Below are 22,250 nucleotides of genomic sequence, written 5' to 3' on the forward strand. Positions count from 1 at the left end.
TGCATCCTCTCCCAGCTCCGCACACACCCCCACCCCCTCTCTGGTGGGATGGGGGAGAGGCTGAAAAGGCCTTGACTTTGTGCGAATGCTGCTCGGCAGTAATGAAAACATCGCTGTGTTATCAACACTGTTTCCAGCACAAATCCAAAACACAGGTCTATGCCAGCTCCTGTGAAGAAAATTACCTATCTTGGCCAAAACCAGCACAGTGAGACAGCCCAGGGAGGACAAGAGGAGGGCCAATGCCGCCACTGCTGGGTGTACAGTGCAGGGCCCTCCCAGGAAAGCATCTGTGGGGCCGGGGCTTTGCAAGGAAAACTCAATGCCACAAAAGAGCTTGTTAAGTTGCATTTCCACACAGGGAGCAGCCCAAGCTGGGCACCAAGCAAAGCCATGTCAGAAACCAGGAGCGTGGTGGGACAGCCAAGGAGCAGCATAGCATGGTCCCTTCAGCAGCTTTCGCAGTGATGCTGCCCATCCATCTGCCTGCAGGGGGATACAGAGAAGGGAGTTGTGGTGGTGCCATAAAAACACAGACTGTGACCTACAAAGAAGGGAAGGCACCTCAGATTTCTGGGGTGATTTGAAAGAGCTAAACCCTGAAGGTATTTATGCTGCAAGGCTGCTGCTGTACTCAGCTTCCTGCATAGGGCTGCCTAGGGCACCAAGGAACATCTCTGGATATCACCTGGCACATACACCAAGGTGGGGAGTGGAGAGAGCTTCTCAAGTACCCCAAATCAAGAGCAGCTCCTCCTCCTTTCCCTCCTTATCACCTTCCCAAGAAAACAGGTATGTTAGATTTGCCTTACCTTACCCACCTGCTTCCTATTGAGAGAAACAGATGAAAACTGCCCTTTCATATATTCTGCTGCTATATCCACACACCTCTGGCATCTTAAATTTTTTCCTCACCTGACCTTCTTCACTTTTTTCTTTTTTACCTTTTATTCACTGAAGATCTTTTGGCTCCCCTTCCAAAGACCAGAGGAGAAAAGTGAGATAAAGGCAGAAGGAGTGCTGTACTTGAAGATGGGTCACACATTGGATTTTTTTTGCTGCTAATACTCCAAGAAAGGAAAAGATAGCTGGCAAGAAACCATGGCACAATGCTGAGAAATGCCACCATGTAACAGTAGAGTCCAGGGTTCTGAAGGAAATACACTTGGAAGGGAGCACATGCAGCTTCCTGTCACAGGATTGACAACTATTTTTGCTTCCAAGGCAGTAGAAGGAGACAGTAAATTTCATTGCTGCATTAGTATTTTCTGTATATGTAGGCCTGCTTAATAAACAAAATTTGTTTAACCCAGCAGACAGCTAAACACCATACAGATGTTCTTTTACTGCCAGCACAGTGGGGTGAGGAAGAGAATCAAAAGGTAAAACTTGTGGGCTCAGAGAAAGGCAGCTTAAAGAAACAGAAAAGGAAGGGAAAATAATATAATGCTAAAAGGATATACAGTGAAAGCAATGGACAATCACCATCCAACCAATCAACTGCTGCCCAGAAAGTCCTCTGGCCATCTCCCCCAGATTTTTGATTCAGCATGATGCTGTATGATATGGGATATACCCATGGCCAGTTGGGGCAGTTGTCCCAGCAGCATCCCCTCCCATCTTCTTGCACATCCCAGCATACTCTCTGGCAGGGCAGTATGAGAAGCTGAAAAATCCTTGACTTGGTACAAGCACTGCTCAACAACAACTAAAACACCAGTGTGTTACCAACATTATTCTCACCCTAAATCCCGAACACAGCACTATGCCAGCTACTATGAAGAAAATTAACTACTACTACGTCAAAAACCAGGGCAATATGTTAAATGTTAAATGGCAATAATGGTAATCATTCCAAGTACTAAATCTTACTTAATTTCTCTTACCTTATTTCTTTCTTAATTTCTTAAAATCTTACTTAATTTCTCATCTTTTGGAAGCTGAAATACTTTTTGTCCAAATGGGCCTGGAAACAGCTTTGATAGAACAAGCAACAAAAAGCTGGAGGTGGGACAGAGCTCTTCCCTGTACTCTTGGAAGTACTCCTGCCTTCATTTTCAGGGCTGAGTTACCTCTGTCCATCACAAAAACCACAGGAAAGGCACTGAAGAGAAAAGGACAAACCTCAGCTGGTACAGGTTTACAAAGCAACACCAGGCACAGACCAGGGAACAGGGAAGGGCTGATGGTTTGCTCTCTCCACAGCAACTGCAGCCCCAGCCCACATGCAGAGCCAGCTTTGGGTGTCTGGGTTTTGTTAGTGGAGTTTTGGGTGGAGAGGTGGGATGTTTGAGCTCTTTTTTTTTCTCTTGGCAGAGCGTCTGCATGGGAGGGAAAGCCCTGTCTGCATTCAGAGCACCCTCTCTCAGGTGCATCTGAAATCTGTGGACACGGTCTGATCAGCCTTTGCAGTGTTTTTGAGGTGACTAAGTTTACAACTGTGGCTGCTATATGGCCAGAGATCTGCCTCTCTGGAGCAGGGGATGCCCGGGGCCAGATTTGGGCCCTGCTGCCATTTAATCCTCTTTCTTTTGGCCTTCAGACCTTGCTAATGCAGCATCTCCTTCCCTGTTGCTTTTCACATTGCTCAAGGAGGTGAACTTTTCCCTGCCGCCCCTGGAAGCAGATTTGGAGTGAATTTGTCTGCATTCCCTGATCCCTGAAAGTCTTTGCTTTCTGAGATCTCCCTGAGCAACTTCCCAGTCCTCTGGACCGTGTCCCTCAGTGTCAGGCAGGACCAGGCTTGTCCTGGTTCAAGGCTTCCTTCTGTGTCCTGGATGCACTGGTCTTGTGGGGAGCAAAGAGCAGAAAGTCGCTGGGATTCCAGCGCTGCCCGGAGTCATGCAGCCCTGTGACGCAGTTACAGTATCAGCACAGGAGGAATCACCCATAACCTGAGATAGAAAGACACAAGGATGAAATATGACAAGCGAGAGGACCGGGACAGTGTTTGGGACTGGTGCTTGGGACTGGGCTGAGCACCACATTCCCCCAGGATCACAACCAACAAGGGGGAAGTCTGTTGTGGTGCATCAACACTTCACACTAGTGGCAGGGATGAGAAAGAAGGGACTGAGGGACAACACCTGCTGCCCCTGCTCTCTGGTGCCGTTGCCAGGCCCAGCTTGCATCGGCAGGAGAGATAGTCTTCCCTTCCTTCCCAGATGCGCCCCTCTCGCCATCCTTCGGCTGCTCTAGCAGCTCTCACCTCTCAGCTCCCAACAGGACTGGGAAAGCTCGGCAGCTTCTCGGTGAAACCGGAGTTGAGAAAGGGTCCCACCTCTGGCCCCTCGCCGCCCCCTGCACCGCGGCTCTGGCAGCGCTCCTGGGACGCTCGGGGGTGGCGAGCTGCTGAGGGGCAGCGAGGGCGGCGGTGCCCGGGGGTCGGAGCAACCCCACGGGGCAAGGGCGGGCTCCTCGCACGGCCGCCGCGCAACAAGTCCCGGCGCCGGGGAGCGGGAGCACCGCCCGCCGTGCGCCTCCGGGAGCCGGCCGGCCCTGCTCCCCCGCGACAGCCTCCGGCTCCTGCGGCAGGACGGCGGTCCGGCTGCCCTGAGGGAAGGCTGGAGGCTCGGCCCGGCTCGGCCCGGCTCACAGCCCTGGCCCGCTCCCCGCCCGACCCCGCCGGCTGCCAGCACAGCCGCTGCCCGGGCCGGGGCAAGGGCAAGGGCACGGGCGAGCCGCAGGCGGGCTCCACCTCAGCACGGGAAAATGCAAAAGAAACGGGATCTTGATCCGTTCTTTCTGCTTTCCTTTTGTCTTCTGTTGTGGTTTTTTTCTGGGTTTTTGTTGGGTTTCGGGTCTTTTTTTTTCGGGGGGAGGTGGGGAGTTGTCGCTTTTTATGACAGCGAGGGCACAAGGCGAGTGAGGAGGCGGAATCGTCTCGGCAGCCGCTGCATTTTGTGTGGAAGCCGCTCGGGGGTTCATTAATATCATTAGCATTTAACCCCCTCCCTGCCCCCTCCCCTTGCCAGCGCGGGGTGACGTCACGAGGCGGCAGGAGTTGGGGGGAAAGCGAGGGAAGCTCAGTGGGCAAGGGGCGTCCCTCTCCCCTCCCCGCCGCTGCCTGTCACAGCCTCTCTGCTGATATTATAGGGGCCGAAGCCTGGAGCTCAAAGCGCGAAGTCAGCCAGTGTAATGAACTTCTGGAAACCTTTCCCTTTTTATACCATTCAGTTTCTGAGAGGCAGAGACTGCCTCCTCTGACGCCTTTTCCCCCCTTCCATTATTTTTCCAGGCTCTGATCTCCCTGCTTGCTGCACCGAGGCGCTCGGCGCAGAGCCCCGCTCCCTATCCTACCTTCTCCTTCGCCTCATTGTTGTCCTGGCTGCTGTGGCTCTCGCTTGCCTTCCAGGAGCGCGGTGGCGAGCACAGTCGCACCCCCAGCACCCTCCCAGGGTCCCGAGAGCATCTACTCGGAGAGGGGCAGCCGGCGGCCGCCGACTTTGGGTCACTTCGTTGTTCTTTTTCTTTTTTCCTTTTTTTTTTTTTTTTTTTTTTTCATTTTGCTCCACTTTTCCTTCCGCGCCCCCAACCCCCTTTCCGCGTCCCCGCAGCGTGTCCCCTTCCCTCGGGAGGACATCGCTGGGGGAGCGGGGCTGCGGCGAGGATGTGCCGGCCCCCGCGGCGGAGCCAGCAGTGAGCACCCAAGGGAGGCACCTGCCCCGCGGAGCAGGGGGGCCCCCGGGGGGGCAGCACCGCCTCGCCCCGGCGCCGACACTTCGCCCCGAGTTTAGCGACTCACGGGGGCTTCGAGCATGAGCAAGCCGGCGGGATCAACAAGTGGGTAATAACGCGGTGGAGGCTTCGAGCAGCCTTTCCGAGGCCGGCGGCAGCCTGGCCTGGGGGGCGGGAGGTGGAGGGGAGGGAGAGGAAGGGGAGGGGGGGTTGTGGCTTGGGTTTGCACCCCCCCACACCCCGCGCCCAATTGAAAAAGAAGTGTGTATTTCCAACCGGAGTGGCAACGAATATATGGGCTCGGGGTTGCGCCGATGGAGTTTGGGCCTGGGGCTTACAAAAAGCCGTTTTCCAGCTGCGTGCCCCGGCTTTCCGGGCTGGGAACCGCGGCAGAAGCCCGTGGGCAGCGAGCACCCGGGAAGGCGACTTCGCCGACGGCGGGGAGGGGGCTGGTCCCGCCGGGACGCGGCCGGTTACGTGCGGGTCTCCGGCACAGGGGTGAAGGAGGGAAGGTTTGGGTTTAAAAGGCATTTCGGCGTTTAAACGTGCTGGTTTTCTCACGGACTTTATGCAATCTTCTGCGACATAATGATTTCTTTTTAAGAGTTTGGAACTCCGGTCACTCAATTACACGGAATCGCGTAAGCAACTCAGTAGAAGGAGGATTTAAATGCAATACTTTGCACACCATTCCCAGTTACAACAAATAATCCTGCAACGAGGAAAGCAGAAACAACTTAAAAGTCACATTTTCCTTAATCCTAAATCCATGCACCTCATAACTGGGGAATTTAAAGCATGACTAACCGCTCTTACAGAATGGCTCAATTCGTATAATCCCAATGGGACTTTCGGAGTTTGTAATATGGATGGAGTCAGTAACAAAGGGGGGAAAAATACCCAATCCAATTTAATGTCTGACAAGTGATGGATCGGACAGCTATTTCCTCTGAGCTCCGACAGGCTCCCGGGGTTGCGGAGTGGAGGCCAAGGGAGGCAAATCTCCCTCCCGCCGCGGTACCTGCCACCGGCCGCCCCCCGCCAGCCCCGCGGCCTTCTCCTCGCCGCTGCCCTCCATTATTTTGACCCGAGTCCGCCCTTTGTCCGCGGGGGCCGGGAAGCCGGGGAGGAGGGAGGGGGCGCGGCGGCGGGGCCGGGGGCAGCCGGGGGCCGCGGCGCGGAGGGCGCGCGTGGAGGAGGCGGGTGGCGCGGTGCCCCCGGCGCTGCGGCCGAGCTGCCGCCGCTTCGGCGTCGCTGGTTTGCCCTCTTCCTCCGCGGAGCTGAGTGCGGCACCCTTTTGCCCCAGCCCCTCGAGGAAGGAAATAAAATTGTAGTCGAGGTGCTAAGGTACTACTAACCCGGGAAGGGGACGGGGCTAAAAAACCTGCGGCGGCCGGGGCTGCTTCGGCCGACTGCGTTCCCCAGGCTGCCCGGGTCGTGCGAGGCAGCCGGAGCGGGATCGGGCCCGAGGACATCCGCGCCGGGACGTTATCGGGGCTCCTGGCAGGTTTCTGAATGATGAGGAAGGGGCAGGAAGCATCGGGGAGTCTTGTCCCCAAAGGGCGGCGGAGCTTCTGCCGGAGACATTTTGCGGAGGTGAAAACCCGCCAGGCTGGATCGCTCCTTCGGCCCCACGGCGCTGAGCGACACCCCGGCCACCGCCGCCGCTTTCACTGATGACCCCCTGACCCCTGGGGACCTCCCGAAAGGGACCCCGAGGCCCGACTCAGTCAAACACCGCGGGGATGGGGACACGCTGGGTCTCCTCAGCGCCAGGGCCCGAGCCCAGCCGGCCACGGCAGCGCATGCAAAAGCCCGACCGGCTGTCCCAAGGCCTGGGCGATCGTCCCGGGGGTCCTGAGGGGCTCCCGGGCAAGGGGGCTGCGTCTTGGCTTTTCTGCCCGCCGGTGGGCGCCCGACGATGTCAGCTGCGATGTCTGCCTGGGTGGTAACAAGACCCCATCCCGCCGTCCCCCGAGCCCAGACTAACTTCTTTCAACAGCCTCTGATGGTAATTACAGTAATCGGGGCTGCCATATATCCTTTAAGCAATTATGACACACAAAAAAAGCCCCCAAGGACCCCCTGTCGTGGGATGTTCAAAACGGTTTCCCTGCTGAACAGAAATCCCATTTTCTTAGCGCTAAAACTTCTGAGACGAAGCGGTACCTCGGGGAACCGGAGCGCTTTTAAACAGAGTTAATCAGTTATCGCATGACCCTGTGTCAAGCTTACATTTTTCCCTTCCCACCCCCCGCCCTGCCTCTTACCCGTCTATTTATTTCATATTTTGCCCAGCAAGAAAGTTTTCTCATAACAGCCCCCGCGGGGCAGGGTTGGGGGTTTGGAGGGGCGGAGGGGGTGGGCAGAGCGCGGCCGGGCGGGCGGCGGGACGGGGCGGCCCCGCAAACGCGCGACGCGGGGGGCTCCAGCCGTGCCCCCTACCCGGTCCACCGCCTCGCCGGGGCCCACGGAGCTGAGCAGACAGGCCACACTGCTCTGGCCGCTGGAAACGTGCTTATGTGGGTTTGGTGACGTGCTCCAGGTGCTTGCGATCTATGGCAGGGATACGGGGACGTGTAAGGAATATAAGGGCCGTGTGTTTATATGCATGGCGTGGATATGTACTACATAGTGCATAGGATTTTTTTTTCCCAAAAGGGGAAAAATGTCCCAAAGTTAAAATCTGTCCCAAACTTAAAATCTGTGTGGGGAAAGCTAACACAAGTTTTTTCCGTCTCCACTGGCCGACTTAAGCGCCGGCAGAGGAGCCGGCCGCCCCACACGGCAGGCCGGCCGGGCAAGCGGGGACCCCGTGGCTGCCCGGTGCCCCCGGGGAGTGGCGGTCACACGGCGGGCCCGGGTGCGCGACCGAGGCCGGGGCCCGCAGCCGCGGGACGGGGTGCGCGGGGGCAGCGTAGCAGAGCCGGGCTCGGCACCGGGATGCACCACCGCTGCACGTACCGCTTCAGTGTCTCTGCCCCCACCCCCAGCCTGCCCCTCCTCCTCCTCCTTTGTGTGCGTGCGTGTGGATCCTCTCTCTCCCCGTGGATGCTAAGGACTGGAGAGGGAAGTCGGGCGCTTTCCCCCGTTTGCATTGTGCGATATCCGAATTCCCATGCTACACTTTTTGACGGGTCACTGGTGCCCCAATAGGCAGGTGGCAAGGAGGGCTTGTAATTACACACTCCCAGAAACCGTGCCTTGGCCTCAGCCCTCCTCACGGGCGCCTACCTGCAGCTCCAAAGCCGCGGTTTGCTCGCAGGCAGTGGTGTGCGGGGGGGCATCCTTCAGCTGCGCTCCTTATTAATTGCGCAAAAGTTTTCTATTCTTTAACCTCTCTCCCCCCCCTCCCACCTTCCCTCCCTCCGCCACCCCTCCCTCTCGCAGTCCCTAACCTAATCCCCGTCCCTCTCGCCGTGTTGTGTATAGCAGCTGTCGGGTTTCATTTAGGGGAGAAGCTGGCAGCTTGTGCTCATTGGAGGCAGTCAAACGAGTTTCAATGGGCAAAATCATTAAGTTAACACTTTATCTAATGTCCCTATTGTCTGCCAGCAGGCATTGTCTCAGAACCTTAGCGCAGACATGTCTGAAAGTATCTCGGACCCCTAAATTCTCTTGGGAGCGAGAGGAGCCCCTGCGGCCTGTTTCCATTGCCCCCCTCCCGCCCCCCCAGCACTGCTCCGCACGCTGCCGCTTTTCCCCCTCCATCTTCACCCACCCGTAACCAGGGCTGTCCCTGAACTACTTCCAAATAAATATAGCGGCCCCGAGAGCCCTCCATTAGAGTTTGGAGACCAAGTGTTTGTGAGAGGGACTGAATTTATAATTTAAGTTCTGGTAAGAGGGAAGAAGGTTGTTTGGGGCAGAGGGAAAGAAGAGAAGAGAAGAGAAGAGAAGAGAAGAGAAGAGAAGAGAAGAGAAGAGAAGAGAAGAGAAGAGAAGAGAAGAGAAGAGAAGAGAAGAGAAGAGAAGAGAAGAGAAGAGAAGAGAAGAGAAGAGAAGAGAAGAGAAGAGAAGAGAAGAGAAGAGAAGAGAAGAGAAGAGAAGAGAAGGAAAACAAGGAAAAGAAAAATGAAAAGAAAAATATTAAAGGAAAAAGAAAAAGTAAACAAGGAAAAGGAAGAGAATAAGGAAAAGAAAACAAGGGAAATGAAAATAAAATAAAAAGAAAAAGAATTAAAGGAAAAAGAAAAAGAGAGCAAGGAAAAGGAAAAGAAACATGAAAATAAAAATAAGTTAAAAAAAAATTAAAGGAAAAAGAAAAAGAAAAAGAAAAAGAAAAAGAAAAAGAAAAAGAAAAAGAAAAAGAAAAAGAAAAAGAAAAAGAAAAAGAAAAAGAAAAAGAAAAAGAAAAAGAAAAAGAAAAAGAAAAAGATACGGAGCAAAGGCAGAAGCCGAGCGGGGTTTTGGCGGGTTTCTTAAACCAGGCTGCAATCGTCTCTGTACGAGTTTTCACATCTCCCTGAGAGTATTTGCAGTTCTAGTCGAAGCCGGTGCGAAGGCAGCGCCCGGCGGAGCGGGGGCTGCGGCAAGGCGGAGCGGAGCGGGACAGGGGGACACTGCCCGCCCGCCAGGCTCACAGGTCCTCTGACTCCTCCGCGTACAAAACAGAGATGGAAAGTTTTGCTGCAGGTTTTGGGGTGAAGAAAATGGCACGCCTTCTCTGCCGTGGAAATCAGCCCCCTTTCGCCAGGGCTGCTAGCGGGGAGAGGAGCTTGCTTGGCTTTCCGATCGTTTTATTTTGTTTTGGTTTGGTTTATTTTGTGCATGGGTCTCCTGACTGCTCTCCTGCCCAGGGATAGTGCCGTCCTGTTTGCCGAGCGCCAGAATGCCAGAGAAACACACACCTCCCTCACCAAACCCCCCGAATTCCCTCCCCTCCCCCCTCATCCTCACTTCTCGCCGGCAAGACTGCTGCTCCCGCTGCTGTAATCTTCCTTCCAAAATGGGTCTTGGCGATTATAGAAGATCCAAATAAATGTAGCGGGGCATGAATAATGCTCATTGTAGAAAACTGACACTTGCTCAAGGAAAAGAAAGTTGGCTATAAAATCACTTCATTATTTGCTTGTACTGCGGCTCTGGGGCTAATCCCTTCGGAGGTCAGATTGCTGAGAGCTCTCTCTCTCCCTCTTTCCCTTCTCTGCTTTCAGGTCGCATTTTAGACATCCCTTGCAAAGTGTGTGGGGACCGCAGCTCCGGAAAGCACTATGGGGTTTACGCCTGCGATGGGTGCTCGGGATTTTTCAAGAGGAGCATCAGGAGGAATAGGACCTATGTTTGCAAATCAGGAAATCAGGTACCAGCAGCAGCCTAGCCCCCTCACCGCCTGCACCCCATTTCCCCAGGGGCCCGCATTGCCCCTGCCCCACCAAGAGAGACTCCCGCAGCACGATGGAGCAGCCGCGCAGCCTCACCCTCTCTAGCCAGGGGGTCACGGGCTGAGGCCGGGCGCTGGGTGCCCCAGCCGGTCTCCCCCCTGCACGTTCCCCCATCCCAGCCCACCGGAGAGGATGGGGGAGATGCGCAGGGAGAAGGGGGGATGCGGGCAGGGGAGCCAGCACATCGCCTGGGTACTGGAGGACAGAGAGGGGCGGCCTCCCGGTAAGCCTCAGCACAGCCAGGCGATGGACAAACATGGGTTTACACGCTGGCGTGTCGTGCCCGCGTCCAGGCGGAGGCAGCCCCGCTTTTCCCCTTCTGCTCCGGCCGCTCTCCTTCCCACTCCGGGAGCGTCCCCGCGGGGATGAGAGGCTGGGATCGCGGAGGGATGCGCGGTGCAGCGGGGCGCCCCGAGGGGGCGGCGCCGCCGTCGCTGTCTCGGGTGCTGAAGGCGGCCCTGCCCGCCCCGCCCGGCCCGCCCTGTCCCGAGGCCGAGCACCTGGCACGGCCCGGCACGGCCCGGCACGGCGCACGCAGGGACGGCCCCTCCGCGCCTCCCGCCGCTGCGGGGCCGGCGCCCGGGGCCGGCGGGGTGGGCGCGCTGCTGCCCCCGGCCCGACGGCTGGCTGTGTTGCAGGGAGGTTGCCCGGTGGACAAGACGCACAGGAACCAGTGCCGAGCCTGCCGGCTGAAGAAGTGCTTGGAGGTCAACATGAACAAAGATGGTACCTGCTCCCCCTCTCCCGGGGCTGGGGTGGCGGGGCAGCTGGCAGCTCTGAACTGAGGAGCGCTGTGTCACTCCGGTGGCTCCTTGGCCCGGCCACGAATGACCCTCCCATCCTGCGGCAGCCCTTGGACACTTCTCCCCAGGCACCGCTCGAGCGGGGGGCACAGGGCTGGCTTCAGAAAATTGCAGGGAGGGAGGGAAGCCCGGTCGAGCGGTACGGGGCACCAGCGCGGATCCCCGAGGTGACTGCCTCGCCTCTCTTTGATGCCCCACAGCGGTGCAGCACGAGCGGGGGCCCCGGACGTCGACGATACGGAAGCAGGTGGCCCTCTACTTCCGCGGGCACAAGGAGGAGAGCGGCGGAGCCCCGCACTTCCCCGCTGCCGCCCTGCCGGCACCCGCGTTCTTCACCGCCGTCTCCCAGCTGGAGCCCCATGGCCTGGAGCTGGCTGCTGTCACTGGCACCCCAGAGAGACAGGCTCTGGTGGGCCTGGCACAGCCCACCCCAAAGGTCAGCCCCTGCCCTGGCCCCCGGCAGGCAGCAAACCTTGCTGCTGAGGTGCCTGCGACCTGTCGGCTCCTTCTTGCCTCTGGGGTAGACATGGCAAAGAGCAAGGCTTGAGGCTTTGTGGGTTGTGGCGGGGACTTTTGTTACACCTCTAAAGGCTGTGAGGAGATGAGGTGCAACACTCTCTGGAGAAGCAGTATGCAGCAGGAGCAACTGATAACCTGCTCCATACAAACCCTGTCTCACACATTCTTATACCTTCATGGATGCAGAAATGCTCCTCCTGCCTGGAGCCCATCCACAAGTCAGTTCTAAACCTTGTTTCACAAGGAATGCAATCCCTGTGAATGAGTTTTCTTCAGAGAAATGCCAGTCTCCATGGTGGTGTAGTTCAGAAAGTACTTTGTGTACTGACCAAAGCCTGCAGCTTGTCCCCACAGACACAAAACTCAAACTTGGCTAAGCTGGCTCTCTGCACTTCTTGGTTGTGACATTTCCTGAGCAGCCCAGTGGAAGCACTGCTGTGGCCTCAACTGCACAGGAATTAGCTGAAAGGTGATTTTTTTCATTAGCCCATTTGCAGCGACATTTTGTGTCTTTGCAGAATCTAGAAAATCACAGAAGAGACTGCTTAAATAGTTCTGCATTTTCAGAGCCAGTACATAGCTTGGCAGGACCCATCATAAACGTGGTCACAACATATAGTTTTACGTGGTAATTTTAAAAAATGCTGAATCAGAATTTATTTGTCAAGAAAATGTAGCACACACTTGAAAACGTAACTCCATTCAAACCCTACACAGCCTCTAGATAGTTATGCTTGGCTCTATGCATCTACTTACAACATGTTGCGGTCAGGGAGCAAGAAGAAGGTTTAGGCTAAATGAATATTTACTGCTTTGCTGAGCAGGGCTGGAATGCTAAATCAGTTTCTGAAGCAAGGTTACAAACTACATGTTGTTAATCAAATTTTTATTCTTCTAACTCTGCTATCAGAGGCATTCTATTATGTAACAGAGTAAAGCATGACACATAATTTTGGTACACTTTTTCCCTTCTGATGCAATAATTTCATTCTCCTTTCAAGCTCCCACTCTGAACAGTTTCTTTAGTACGGCTCATCCACATGGATAAACAGCAAGGAGCAGTTTGGAGTGAGCCCACTGCAAGCAATGCCCTCTGCTTGCAGAACACGAGAGTGCACACTCTGTATTGGGCATGAGCAGGAGCACTGAATGTAGGGGAGAGGATGACCAGGCTGCCTTGGTGGCACTGTATGAAATGGCTTTATTTTCTCTTTGACATTAGTACCCACACGAAGTCAATGGTACCCCGATGTATCTCTACGAAGTGGCCACTGAATCCGTCTGTGAGTCAGCAGCCAGACTTCTGTTCATGAGCATCAAGTGGGCCAAAAGTGTCCCAGCCTTCTCCACCTTGTCCTTACAAGACCAGGTAAGGCAGTGGCAGTGGGAGTGGCAATGGCCTGGCCTGCCTGTTAAAGAAGGCTCAGACTTCACATTGGGAACTGGACCTCCAGCCCCAGACCTTGAAATCCGTAATGGACTTCAGTGGCCCTGGAGTTCAGTGCAGCGTTTCAGTCTGTCCCTGAAAACCAGGCAGTGATTTAGAAACTGCTTTCTTCCAACTTTTATCTCATGAAGGAAGTGAAAAATCAAGCTGGGAAAAAGGAATCCAACATAAAACTAATATTATGGAAGGACAAGTGCTAGAGGAGAAATCACCAGGCTGCAGATCAAACTTAGTATGCCCAAACTGCTTTTCTAATTGTAGGACAACTTCTTCTTCCATAAAATGAGGAATAGCATCTTACTTCGCTATTTAGGGATGAGAAATGCTTAGTTAAGTTTATGGTCTCAGGATATGACTGAGGTTGTTTCTGAAGACCAATTCTCCTGCTCCTCCTCCTTCTCCTCCTCCTCCTCCTCTACCAGTTCTTCCTCTTCCTCTTCCTCCTCCCCCTCCTCTCCTCATCCTCCTTCTCCTTCTCCTCTCCTTCTCCTCTCCTCTCTTCTCAACCGTTTAAGCAGACAACATTTTTTCCTTATTCACCTTGGCTTACAATTACATCAATACGGTGGAAGCAGTATTTGGCCAGCCCCCAATATTTTTTACCATTAATTAAAATCTTCCCTAATATGTTTTGTTTTCCTCTATGATAATTTCCCTTTGCCTCAAGTAAATCATAGGTGAACCACAAAAGATGAAACAATTTCTTAATGACTTGATTCTTGATGAGGACTCAGCGTGCTTTGTATAATGCACCAATTTTTAAAAAAGTAATCAGATAATTGTAAAATGGAAGGGTGGAAATCTACACAAAGCTCCAATCATAAAAGACATCTATTACTTTGATATGATTGAGCTAATTTACCAAAATGGTAACTAGAAAAACTGTGCCATAGATGTTACATAGCAGTTGTCAGAGGAACTAGTTCCTCTCCCCAGAAGCATGTTACAAGTGTTGCTGTTGATAATCAAACATGTATTTTGAACTACAAGAAAAGAGCTTTCTAGAAAACCAATAATGTTTTCAAACTAAAGGTTAATAATGATGGTCACAATGTGTTATAAAGCTAAGGTATATAAAAAGGCTCATTTTCTAGCACCAAACCCATATCTTGAAATCCTTGTTGTGAAATTAGTCAGAGGAATGCTGCTCAGCTCTTCCTGTAGTCCTGCTATGCAGTGAGGATTAGGGGAGAGATGAGAAGGGGCCTGGAAGGTCACACATGCCTGTAGGAAGACAAGAATCCCAGTGTGGCATCCTGCTGCTCTCTAATCGTGTCTTCTGCTGCCACTAATTCTGTGGAGCCCTGGGTCTGTCGCAGTGAGCAATCAAAGAACCAGGCTCAAGTGTCAGGGACAAGAAGCAGGTGTGCTGCTCCAGCAGCAGCCCCAGCACACGGGAGCAGAGTGGGTCCATCTCTGGACCAGTGATGTCCACAGAAGGCTCCCTAGGCAAAGACTTAATAGGGAGGCATTTCCCACCATCATCTCCGTTGGTGTGCAGAGGAGGAGGCAGCAGGATCTGGAAGCAGGGGAGATCTCCAAGGCATGTGACCAAGCATGCCTCAAACAGCATGGCCTGCTTATCTACCATAGGCACCACAGTGCTCCCATTAAATAATCCACTACTACCTCTTTCACTTTCATAGCAGGGACTAATCTTAGTGTGTAACATATTAAAAACCCAGCCTCTCCTAAACATCACTCTCACTTGCTGTACCTCATTGCAAGTCAGTTTCTTCAAAACTCAGAGCTGCTCTGAGTCAAAAGCTTTGATTTGGGCCTCTTCCTGCATGATTCCCCTGTCATACTTAGGAGAGCTGGAGAAGGAATAATTCTGATTTTAATCACCTATTTCATGAATAATCATACAGTTGATTTTTATAGCATTGCTATTGCTTTATTTAATTTAACAATGGCCCAGCTGTAAATGTTTGCATTTCTCTTTTGGTATCCCTGACATCTGGCTGAGGAGAAACTAAAATACTTTCCTGAATTTTGCTTTTTTTGGGTGCTCTTCTAAAAAAGGCACTGTAATTTCAGGACTCTGGGCAGTTTTATCTTGAAGACAGGGAAATAAATAGAAACCAATTTGCTGATAAAACACAAGTCTGAGCATTGCTGCATTTTTACCTATGGTATGACAGAGGCTGTGTCCCTTCCCTAGATTCATACAGACAAGTCCATTTTGAACCAGAAACCACACAACAAAAAATGTCATCCCTCTATTGCTGCTGGCCTGCACACCTGCCCACGTTATCTGTGAGACAGATTGGCACAATGCAGGTCCCCAACAAAAGGTCACACTAAGGATGGGGTTGATTAAGAAGCAAAACCAGTTGTTCAGAAAGCCTGGTATTTGTTATTTCTTTAAAGAAGGAGGGCTGAGTACGACTTCAGCATGAATTATTTTAATTGGTGGTTTTACAGACTTATGCATAGGCATGAAGAAAGCTTTAACTATTGGAATAGTCTCTTATTTCTAAAGTCTTCTGACTTTAAAGGCTTAGCGGGAAAGAAAATATGAAATTGATATCTTCCAGGAACCACCATTCATTGCCATTGTATCTGCATGAATGAATGACAAAAAAAGAGCAAATGAAAGCAAATGACAAAAGCAAATGAAAGGCTGGCAAATAATTTTCTATGTCATACAGACACCTGCACATCTGTCAGGTGGGATTATCCAGAGGAGAGACTGGGTTTGCAGGCTGCAGTGGTTAGGAAACTTTAGAGCAGGTTCATCTGCTCTCAGAAGAAAGCTGAGATGGGCATCACACTCCAGACACAGCGCCCCCTCCCCATCTCTCTTTCAGGCAATAATCTGGGCAGTTTTTGGTACTGTAAAATCCAATGTAAGTGTTTCAAACAGCAACTGTACGCAGAGACATGAGTACCTTCCTGTCACACTTCTCTTAGGTTATGGAGAAGTTCTGCAAAGCACACAGGGCAAAAAGGCATGAAATGGACATAACCCCACAGTGACAAGTTGAGAACAGAGACTCTGAGAATTCAAATTAGAACAGGATGGTTTAATACCATCCAATTCCATTCCATGTAATCATGGAATCACAGGAGGCGTCAGGTTGGAAGGGATCACATCTGATCCAACCTCCCTGCTCAAGCTAGGTCATTGCAGAGTACATGGCACAGGACTGTGTCCAGGCAGTCCTTATATACCTCCGGTGAGAGAGACTCTACAACCACTTTGGGTAACCTGTTCCAGTGCTTGGTGCACAGTAACAAAGTTTTTCCTCATATTCAGGTAGAATTTTCTGTGCAGTTTCTGCCCATTGCCTGGTGTCCTAGTGACTGGCAACAAGTAACACTGTCCTGAATAGCAGTATTGTTAAGAGTTTGCACATAGATGAAGGATTTGCTTTTACTGATGCTTTCTGTATCACCTACTACTTTCACATATCTGATTCCAAGGATATCATTGTTAATTTGGTACAGCATCTTTTTTTACTTTGTTCTTCTTTACAGACTCTTTACATACTTTAAATACCCTCCTTCCTCTTTTCCTAAGAAGCCAAGCCACTGATAGTTTCAGGGACCAGAGCAACATCAATGATTGCAGGTTTTGGGGTTTTGGTTTGGTGGCTTCATTTTTTTGGGCAATCTGCTTTCACTGCATGGAGCTGCTAGAAGGTATCTTCTGAGCCCACTACAGTTCTCACCCCTTTGAATTTCTCCCACCCTATTTTGTGACACAAGGTCTCAGCAACATGTACAGACCACCACGTGCCCTTTGGCCATGCACTTCAGCTGAACCAGAGGTCCTCCAAACCTCTCTTAAGAGCTGGTCTGGGCTAGCAATCTAACAATCCATAGATGCCCTCAAGACTAAACACGTCCGTTCTGGTTTTGCCAGTCTGCATTTCCAGAAGACTTGTCTCCTCTTCAGATGCACCATTGCCTCTTCAGGGAAATTACAAACATTGCCTCAGAGAAAACAGAGAAAAACACATCCTCCATACAGACATGCAATATGCAAAACCAGCAGAAAACTAGCAATGCTGGCAGGGTAGGTGCCTGGATATTTGCATCTCTGAAAGGAAACAACTGGAATTTCTAAGTGATTTTAAGCAAAAAAGCAGAAAACCAAGTGACACTGAGAAATTGTGTGTCCAGATGCTGTGCTTGGCAGATATAGACTGGCTTAGTAAGGAAGGGGTTATAAGATGGATATGTGCTCTAAAGCACTGCTCCCTACACTGATGCAGGATATTATCCAGGCTTTTCTTCACAAAATTCTGCCTTCCCGAGGGAAAGGAGTGTAATCCCCAGAGAGCAAGAGGAAAGACCTGTCCTAGAACACCTGTATAAGTGCTGAGGGGGAGGAGAAGAGAGCCCATACTATGCTGAGAAAGCAGGTGTGTTCATGTTGTGAGAAAATGCTTTGGGAAAAGAGTTCTCTCTTTCTTTCTCTTCCCTTTTGGTCCACAACATGGTGCACAGTGAGCCAACCCTCAGTGTTTTTCTACAATGCATAGACTTTTTTCTAGACACCTTCTCAAAAGGCTAAGAGAAGAGCTAATGAATGCTGTGGGGGAAATACCATGACAGGCATTTAAAGTAGTTTTTAAAATAACAGAAATTTACATATTTAAATTGTTTATAAATCTATAAATTATACACTATGTTATATTGTACATCTATTGTATGACAGCTGATGCTTTTGGAAGATGCTTGGAGAGAACTGTTTGTTCTAGGAATAGCACAATGGGCCATTCCAGTTGATGCTAACACTCTACTGGCTGTATCTGGTAAGAATTGCACAATTTAATGACTTTGTTACAAAAATTACCATAAAAATACATTACTGAAAAAAGAACAACATGTAAAGAATAACAAATTCCTACTGAACAATAGAGCATACCTGTCATTTATAAATCTATATTTAAATGCAAATAATGTTGTTTTGTTGTATTCATGACTGCTTGCATTGTCATTTAAATGCAAATTACTGTGTTTGTTATCATCCAAGAGAAGATTTTATATTAACTTTCATACAATATAGTCAGTTTACATGGAACCAGATAGACAAGTGTGACAATAGAGAGGACATCGATACAGAGGATTTTGTCAGAAATCAATATGAAATAAAGCAAATGCCTTTAATATTATTTATTTCATCTGTTTCTGTTTCAGGCATGAACGGTGACAATACAGATTCTCAGAAGCTGAATAAAATTATTTCAGAAATACAGGCCTTACAGGAGGTTGTGGCTAGATTTAGACAACTTCGGCTAGATGCTACTGAATTTGCCTGTCTCAAATGCATTGTCACTTTTAAAGCTGGTAAGCAGAAAGAATCTCTCACTTGTCTGGTCTGATAACTATGAGGTTGCTGCTTTAAAGTGATGTTTTAAACCAGGCATAGCTTTGAATCATCCAGTAGGTTTTCCCATATTGAATTCCAATAAGTCATTACTGCATTTTGAAAGGGCTGACAGTGGAGTGCTGGGGAACTAATGGGAACGTTTAATTTCCATTGATAGCACTAGCTGAACTGTTTTGATCCACCCAAGAGTCAAGCTGAACTAGTAACTGATCTGCTTTCCAGTGCCCACACACAGTGGTTCTGAACTGAGGAGTTTCCGAAATGCTGCTGCCATAGCAGCCCTTCAAGACGAAGCCCAGCTCACCCTGAACAGCTACATTCACACCAGGTCAGTGGTGTCTCCTGCCAGGGCTTCTGGCAGGTGTAGGGGTGAAATCCTGCTCTCATTGCATGGAAGGTGGCATTTGCACAGACCGAAATGGGGACCAGGCTGCTACAGAGAGCATACATTGGCTGTCAGCCTGCTGGGATTTCTGAAATAGAACCATAGAAAATGTTGGAAAGGATCCTTAAAATCATCCAGTTCAACCATTACCACTGCCAAGTCCATCATTAAATCATGTTCCCAAGTGCCATATCTACATGTTTTAAATACCTTTAGGGATGATGACTCCACCACTTCCATGTGCAGCCTGTTCCAATGCTTGACAACCTTTTTGGGAAATAAATTTTTCCTAATATCCAAATTAAACCTCCATTGGTGCAACTTGAGGCCATTTCCTCTTGTCCTATTGTTTGTGACTGGGAGCAGGGACCAAAACCCACATCACTACAATTTCCTTTCAGGTAGAGAGTGATAAAGCCTCCCCTTAGCTTCTTTCTTCAGACTAAACAACTGCAAGTCCCTTAGCAGTTGCTCTAGACCCTTAACCAGGGACTTGTGCTCTAGACCCTTAACCACCTTTGCTGCTCCTCTTCAAGTGTGCTCCAGCACATGGATGTTTTTAAACAAACAGAAAGGTGTTAAAAGGAGAGCTCTTCCTCCGGGAAGTGCTAATGGCTGTGCAACACTTTGCAGTTCGGAGGGCTAAATTTCCTCTATGTTTTATTCAATCAAATACCACTAAAAGTGATGCTCAAAACATTGCATTTCAGTCAATATGAGTGCCTTTCATACACGATCTACAGTTCCAATATAACCTCCTCCATTTTGCAGACACAGAAAGAAGGACACAAGGAGCTTAAGTGGCTCTTCCAAGATGTCACCCAGAGTTTGTGATCAGGTTTAAATGAAAACCCCAGAATTTGTGAATCCCATTGTGGTGCTGCAGCAAAGTCCTTTAGTTGCAGTGGAAGTCCATGAGACTAAACCAGTTGGAGATGGAGCAGTAGAAGAGGAACTTTTATACAACTCTTTCCCTCTGAAACTTTGATTTGCTGTCATAGTAGCTCTGTCAGGCAGAAGTCCTATCAGTACTAGAGATAGATGGTAGCAGTCTCTGAAGCACTTCGATTAGTCTACAGGGAATGGCCTGCACTGGCGATGGAAGTAAAAATTCCATCCAGTTATGGCTGCTTCAGAGCAAAAAGCATCACTGCTGCATAGTGGTCTCTTCCTGTTCTTAAGGAAGGCTTTTTCCATGAAGATTGCTCTCTGGAGACCTTAAGTGAGACAAGGCCTGTTGGAGAGAGAAGCCAGGGAGGAATATATAGCCACATCTTCCCTTCCAAGAGAACTTTTCCACAGCATTTCTGTGTTGCTGGAATTATTTAGATACTGTGCTACCCAGTGTATGTTGTAAACAATATCCTTTTACAAGGGAAAAGTGCAGTCCACTGACAGGACTCTCACTCAGACTCCATCGTGAGAGGGCTTTCAGCCTGTGTGTTTCATCCTCAGGCTTGAATTTACCCTCCTGCTCATGTCACTGCAGTACCAGCCCTTTGATCCCAGTGGAGTCGCTCTCAAGAGGATGCAAGGGAGGGCAGTCTGGGGAAGCAGCATGTTTCTCCAAACAACCTACCCTTCCCTTTAGGGAAACCACTGTAAGCAGAAGTTTGAGAATCACTGTTATAAAGACAGCATAAGCACAGCTAAAAATGCACATCCTGTGCTGTGCTGGCTTCAAAAGCTGGGAGAAAGGATGGAAAACATCCTATACATAAACACACTACCTGGGGAAAAGCACAGCTTCTTTAACAAAAACTTTCCTTACAAATGTCAATTGGTATTCAATATATCTGCTAACCAAAAGGGGGTGATTACCATGACAATCCAGATAGTTCTAAACTGTACTTCAAATGACAGGGCAGTTACTACAAGTCAAGCTCTTTCCTGTACTGCATTGAGAACATTGCTGTATGAGGGACACGTCAGAGCAGGTCCATTTTTTGTATTCCTACTGCTCTAGGGGGAATGAACAAAGGAGCTAAACAAAACTCAGGAACTTTGTCCTATGTTCTGCTGACTGCCACTGAGAGTTTTTCTTGGAGTCAACCTTGTTGCTCAGAAAAGTACAAAACACAGGGTTTTGGCACAGTGTCCTGGGGTGACAATAGTATCCCACTAGATTCTGAATCATTCTAGACCATGCAGACTGCACTTAGGTTGAGGTTATGTGGTTTCCTTCCAAATTTGTCTCAAACTGGGACACATAGGTAGCATTACCTGTGAAATTCAGTAAATGTTGGTCTTTTTCTATAAAATAACGTCCTTCCTTTGAAAAAACACTTTAAAACTTCAACAAAATTCTTTTTCTCTCTGTCTCTAGGTATCCCACACAACCCTGCCGTTTTGGAAAACTTCTATTGCTTTTACCAGCTTTACGTTCAATTAGTCCATCTACAATAGAAGAAGTGTTTTTCAAAAAGACCATTGGGAATGTACCAATTACAAGACTGCTTTCAGATATGTACAAATCCAGTGACATATAAATTACCTTAAAATAAACAATCAGGATGGACAGTTTGAGAAGAACTTTTATCTATGGAGAATAAGCCTCAACTAACAAAATCTACAGGAAGCATAAGCCTGGGAATGTTTAGTCCTTAAACTCATTGACAAAAAATACCCCAGTAGATATGATTCTGCTGCTCTGAACAGAGTGATTTAGATCACGGAGAGAATGCTTTGTTCTACAGAAAAAGTGAAAGTGGTTGGAATTTGGCTGCTATTCCTGTTACTACAGGATGGAGGCAATTCAGATGCCAGTCATAGTTAACAAAGACTCTGCTATTCTCTCATTCAACTGGCAGATCTGAGACAAAATGTGAAAGAAGGTACTTTAGCTTGTTCAGTATTTGGAACCGGGTGACCAAACTTGGCTTCTGTTGTAACACAAGATGTGGTGGCCTTCAGAATTGTTTTAAAAGTAGCCTATGTTGGGAAAATGTTTTTAATACGATAGGCAACATTTGAGACCAAGTTACCAAAACATTGCTTCTGCTATAATGCATCATGAAGTGGCCTTCAGAACTGATTAAAAGGTAGCTTATGACGGCAGCTCCATTCTTCCTACAAAATGAACTGGTGATCTTTGACGCAGATGTCACCACAATTTGTTCGGTTAACATCTCAAAGACAGAAGAGCTTTATACATTTCCTCCCCAACCTTCCCTCCTTCTTCTTCCACACACAGACATACATTCAAACACACACACACACACACACACACACACCTGAAAAGAGACAACACAAGAAAGGAAGACTAAAACAGCAAAACCAAATACAATGGAGATGACCGCTTCAGTGATCTGCTGGCTGTCCCGTTGGCGCAGTGCTGAAACCAAAGGCAACGGTGGCCAAACTCTTTGTCAATGAGATGTGCAGAGAAATGAAATGACTATTAAAAAATCAATGGAAGGAATTTTATTTCAAAGAAATAAAGGTTGTTGACTGATACAATGCTAACAATTTCCAAAAGTCTCCAATGCCTTTTTAGAAAACTCCAGGTTCTAATTTTGAAGCCTTGTTCGCCTACACTCTCTCACACACAAAAACGTTATAAGCTGCTTATTTGATGTACGAATAATGTAGAAAGAAAAAACATTTAAAGATAGCTGCTGTACTTTTCAAAATTTGATTTGTTATTAGGAACTAGCACTGAGAAAGATCAGCACTTGAACTATCATAGAAT

At 49.5% G+C, this 22,250-nt stretch overlaps 1 protein-coding gene across 1 annotated transcript; it reads left to right on the forward strand.

Moving 5' to 3' along the window:
- Positions 1-4,757: 4,757 nt before the first annotated feature.
- NR2E1 (nuclear receptor subfamily 2 group E member 1) lies at positions 4,758-21,048 on the forward strand (the record flags this gene model as incomplete). Its single annotated transcript, XM_084202039.1, has 9 exons — positions 4,758-4,782; positions 9,834-9,979; positions 10,700-10,787; positions 11,065-11,300; positions 12,606-12,752; positions 17,500-17,596; positions 17,982-18,131; positions 18,397-18,502; positions 20,886-21,048. 9 exons carry the CDS (start codon positions 4,758-4,760, stop codon positions 21,046-21,048), a joined length of 1,158 nt encoding a protein of 385 aa, XP_084058165.1.
- Between the last annotated feature and the right edge of the window lie 1,202 nt (positions 21,049-22,250).

The sequence above is a fragment of the Fringilla coelebs genome (genome assembly GCF_963513975.1).
Source record: "Fringilla coelebs genome assembly, chromosome: 3".
Taxonomy (NCBI): Eukaryota; Metazoa; Chordata; class Aves; order Passeriformes; family Fringillidae; genus Fringilla; species Fringilla coelebs.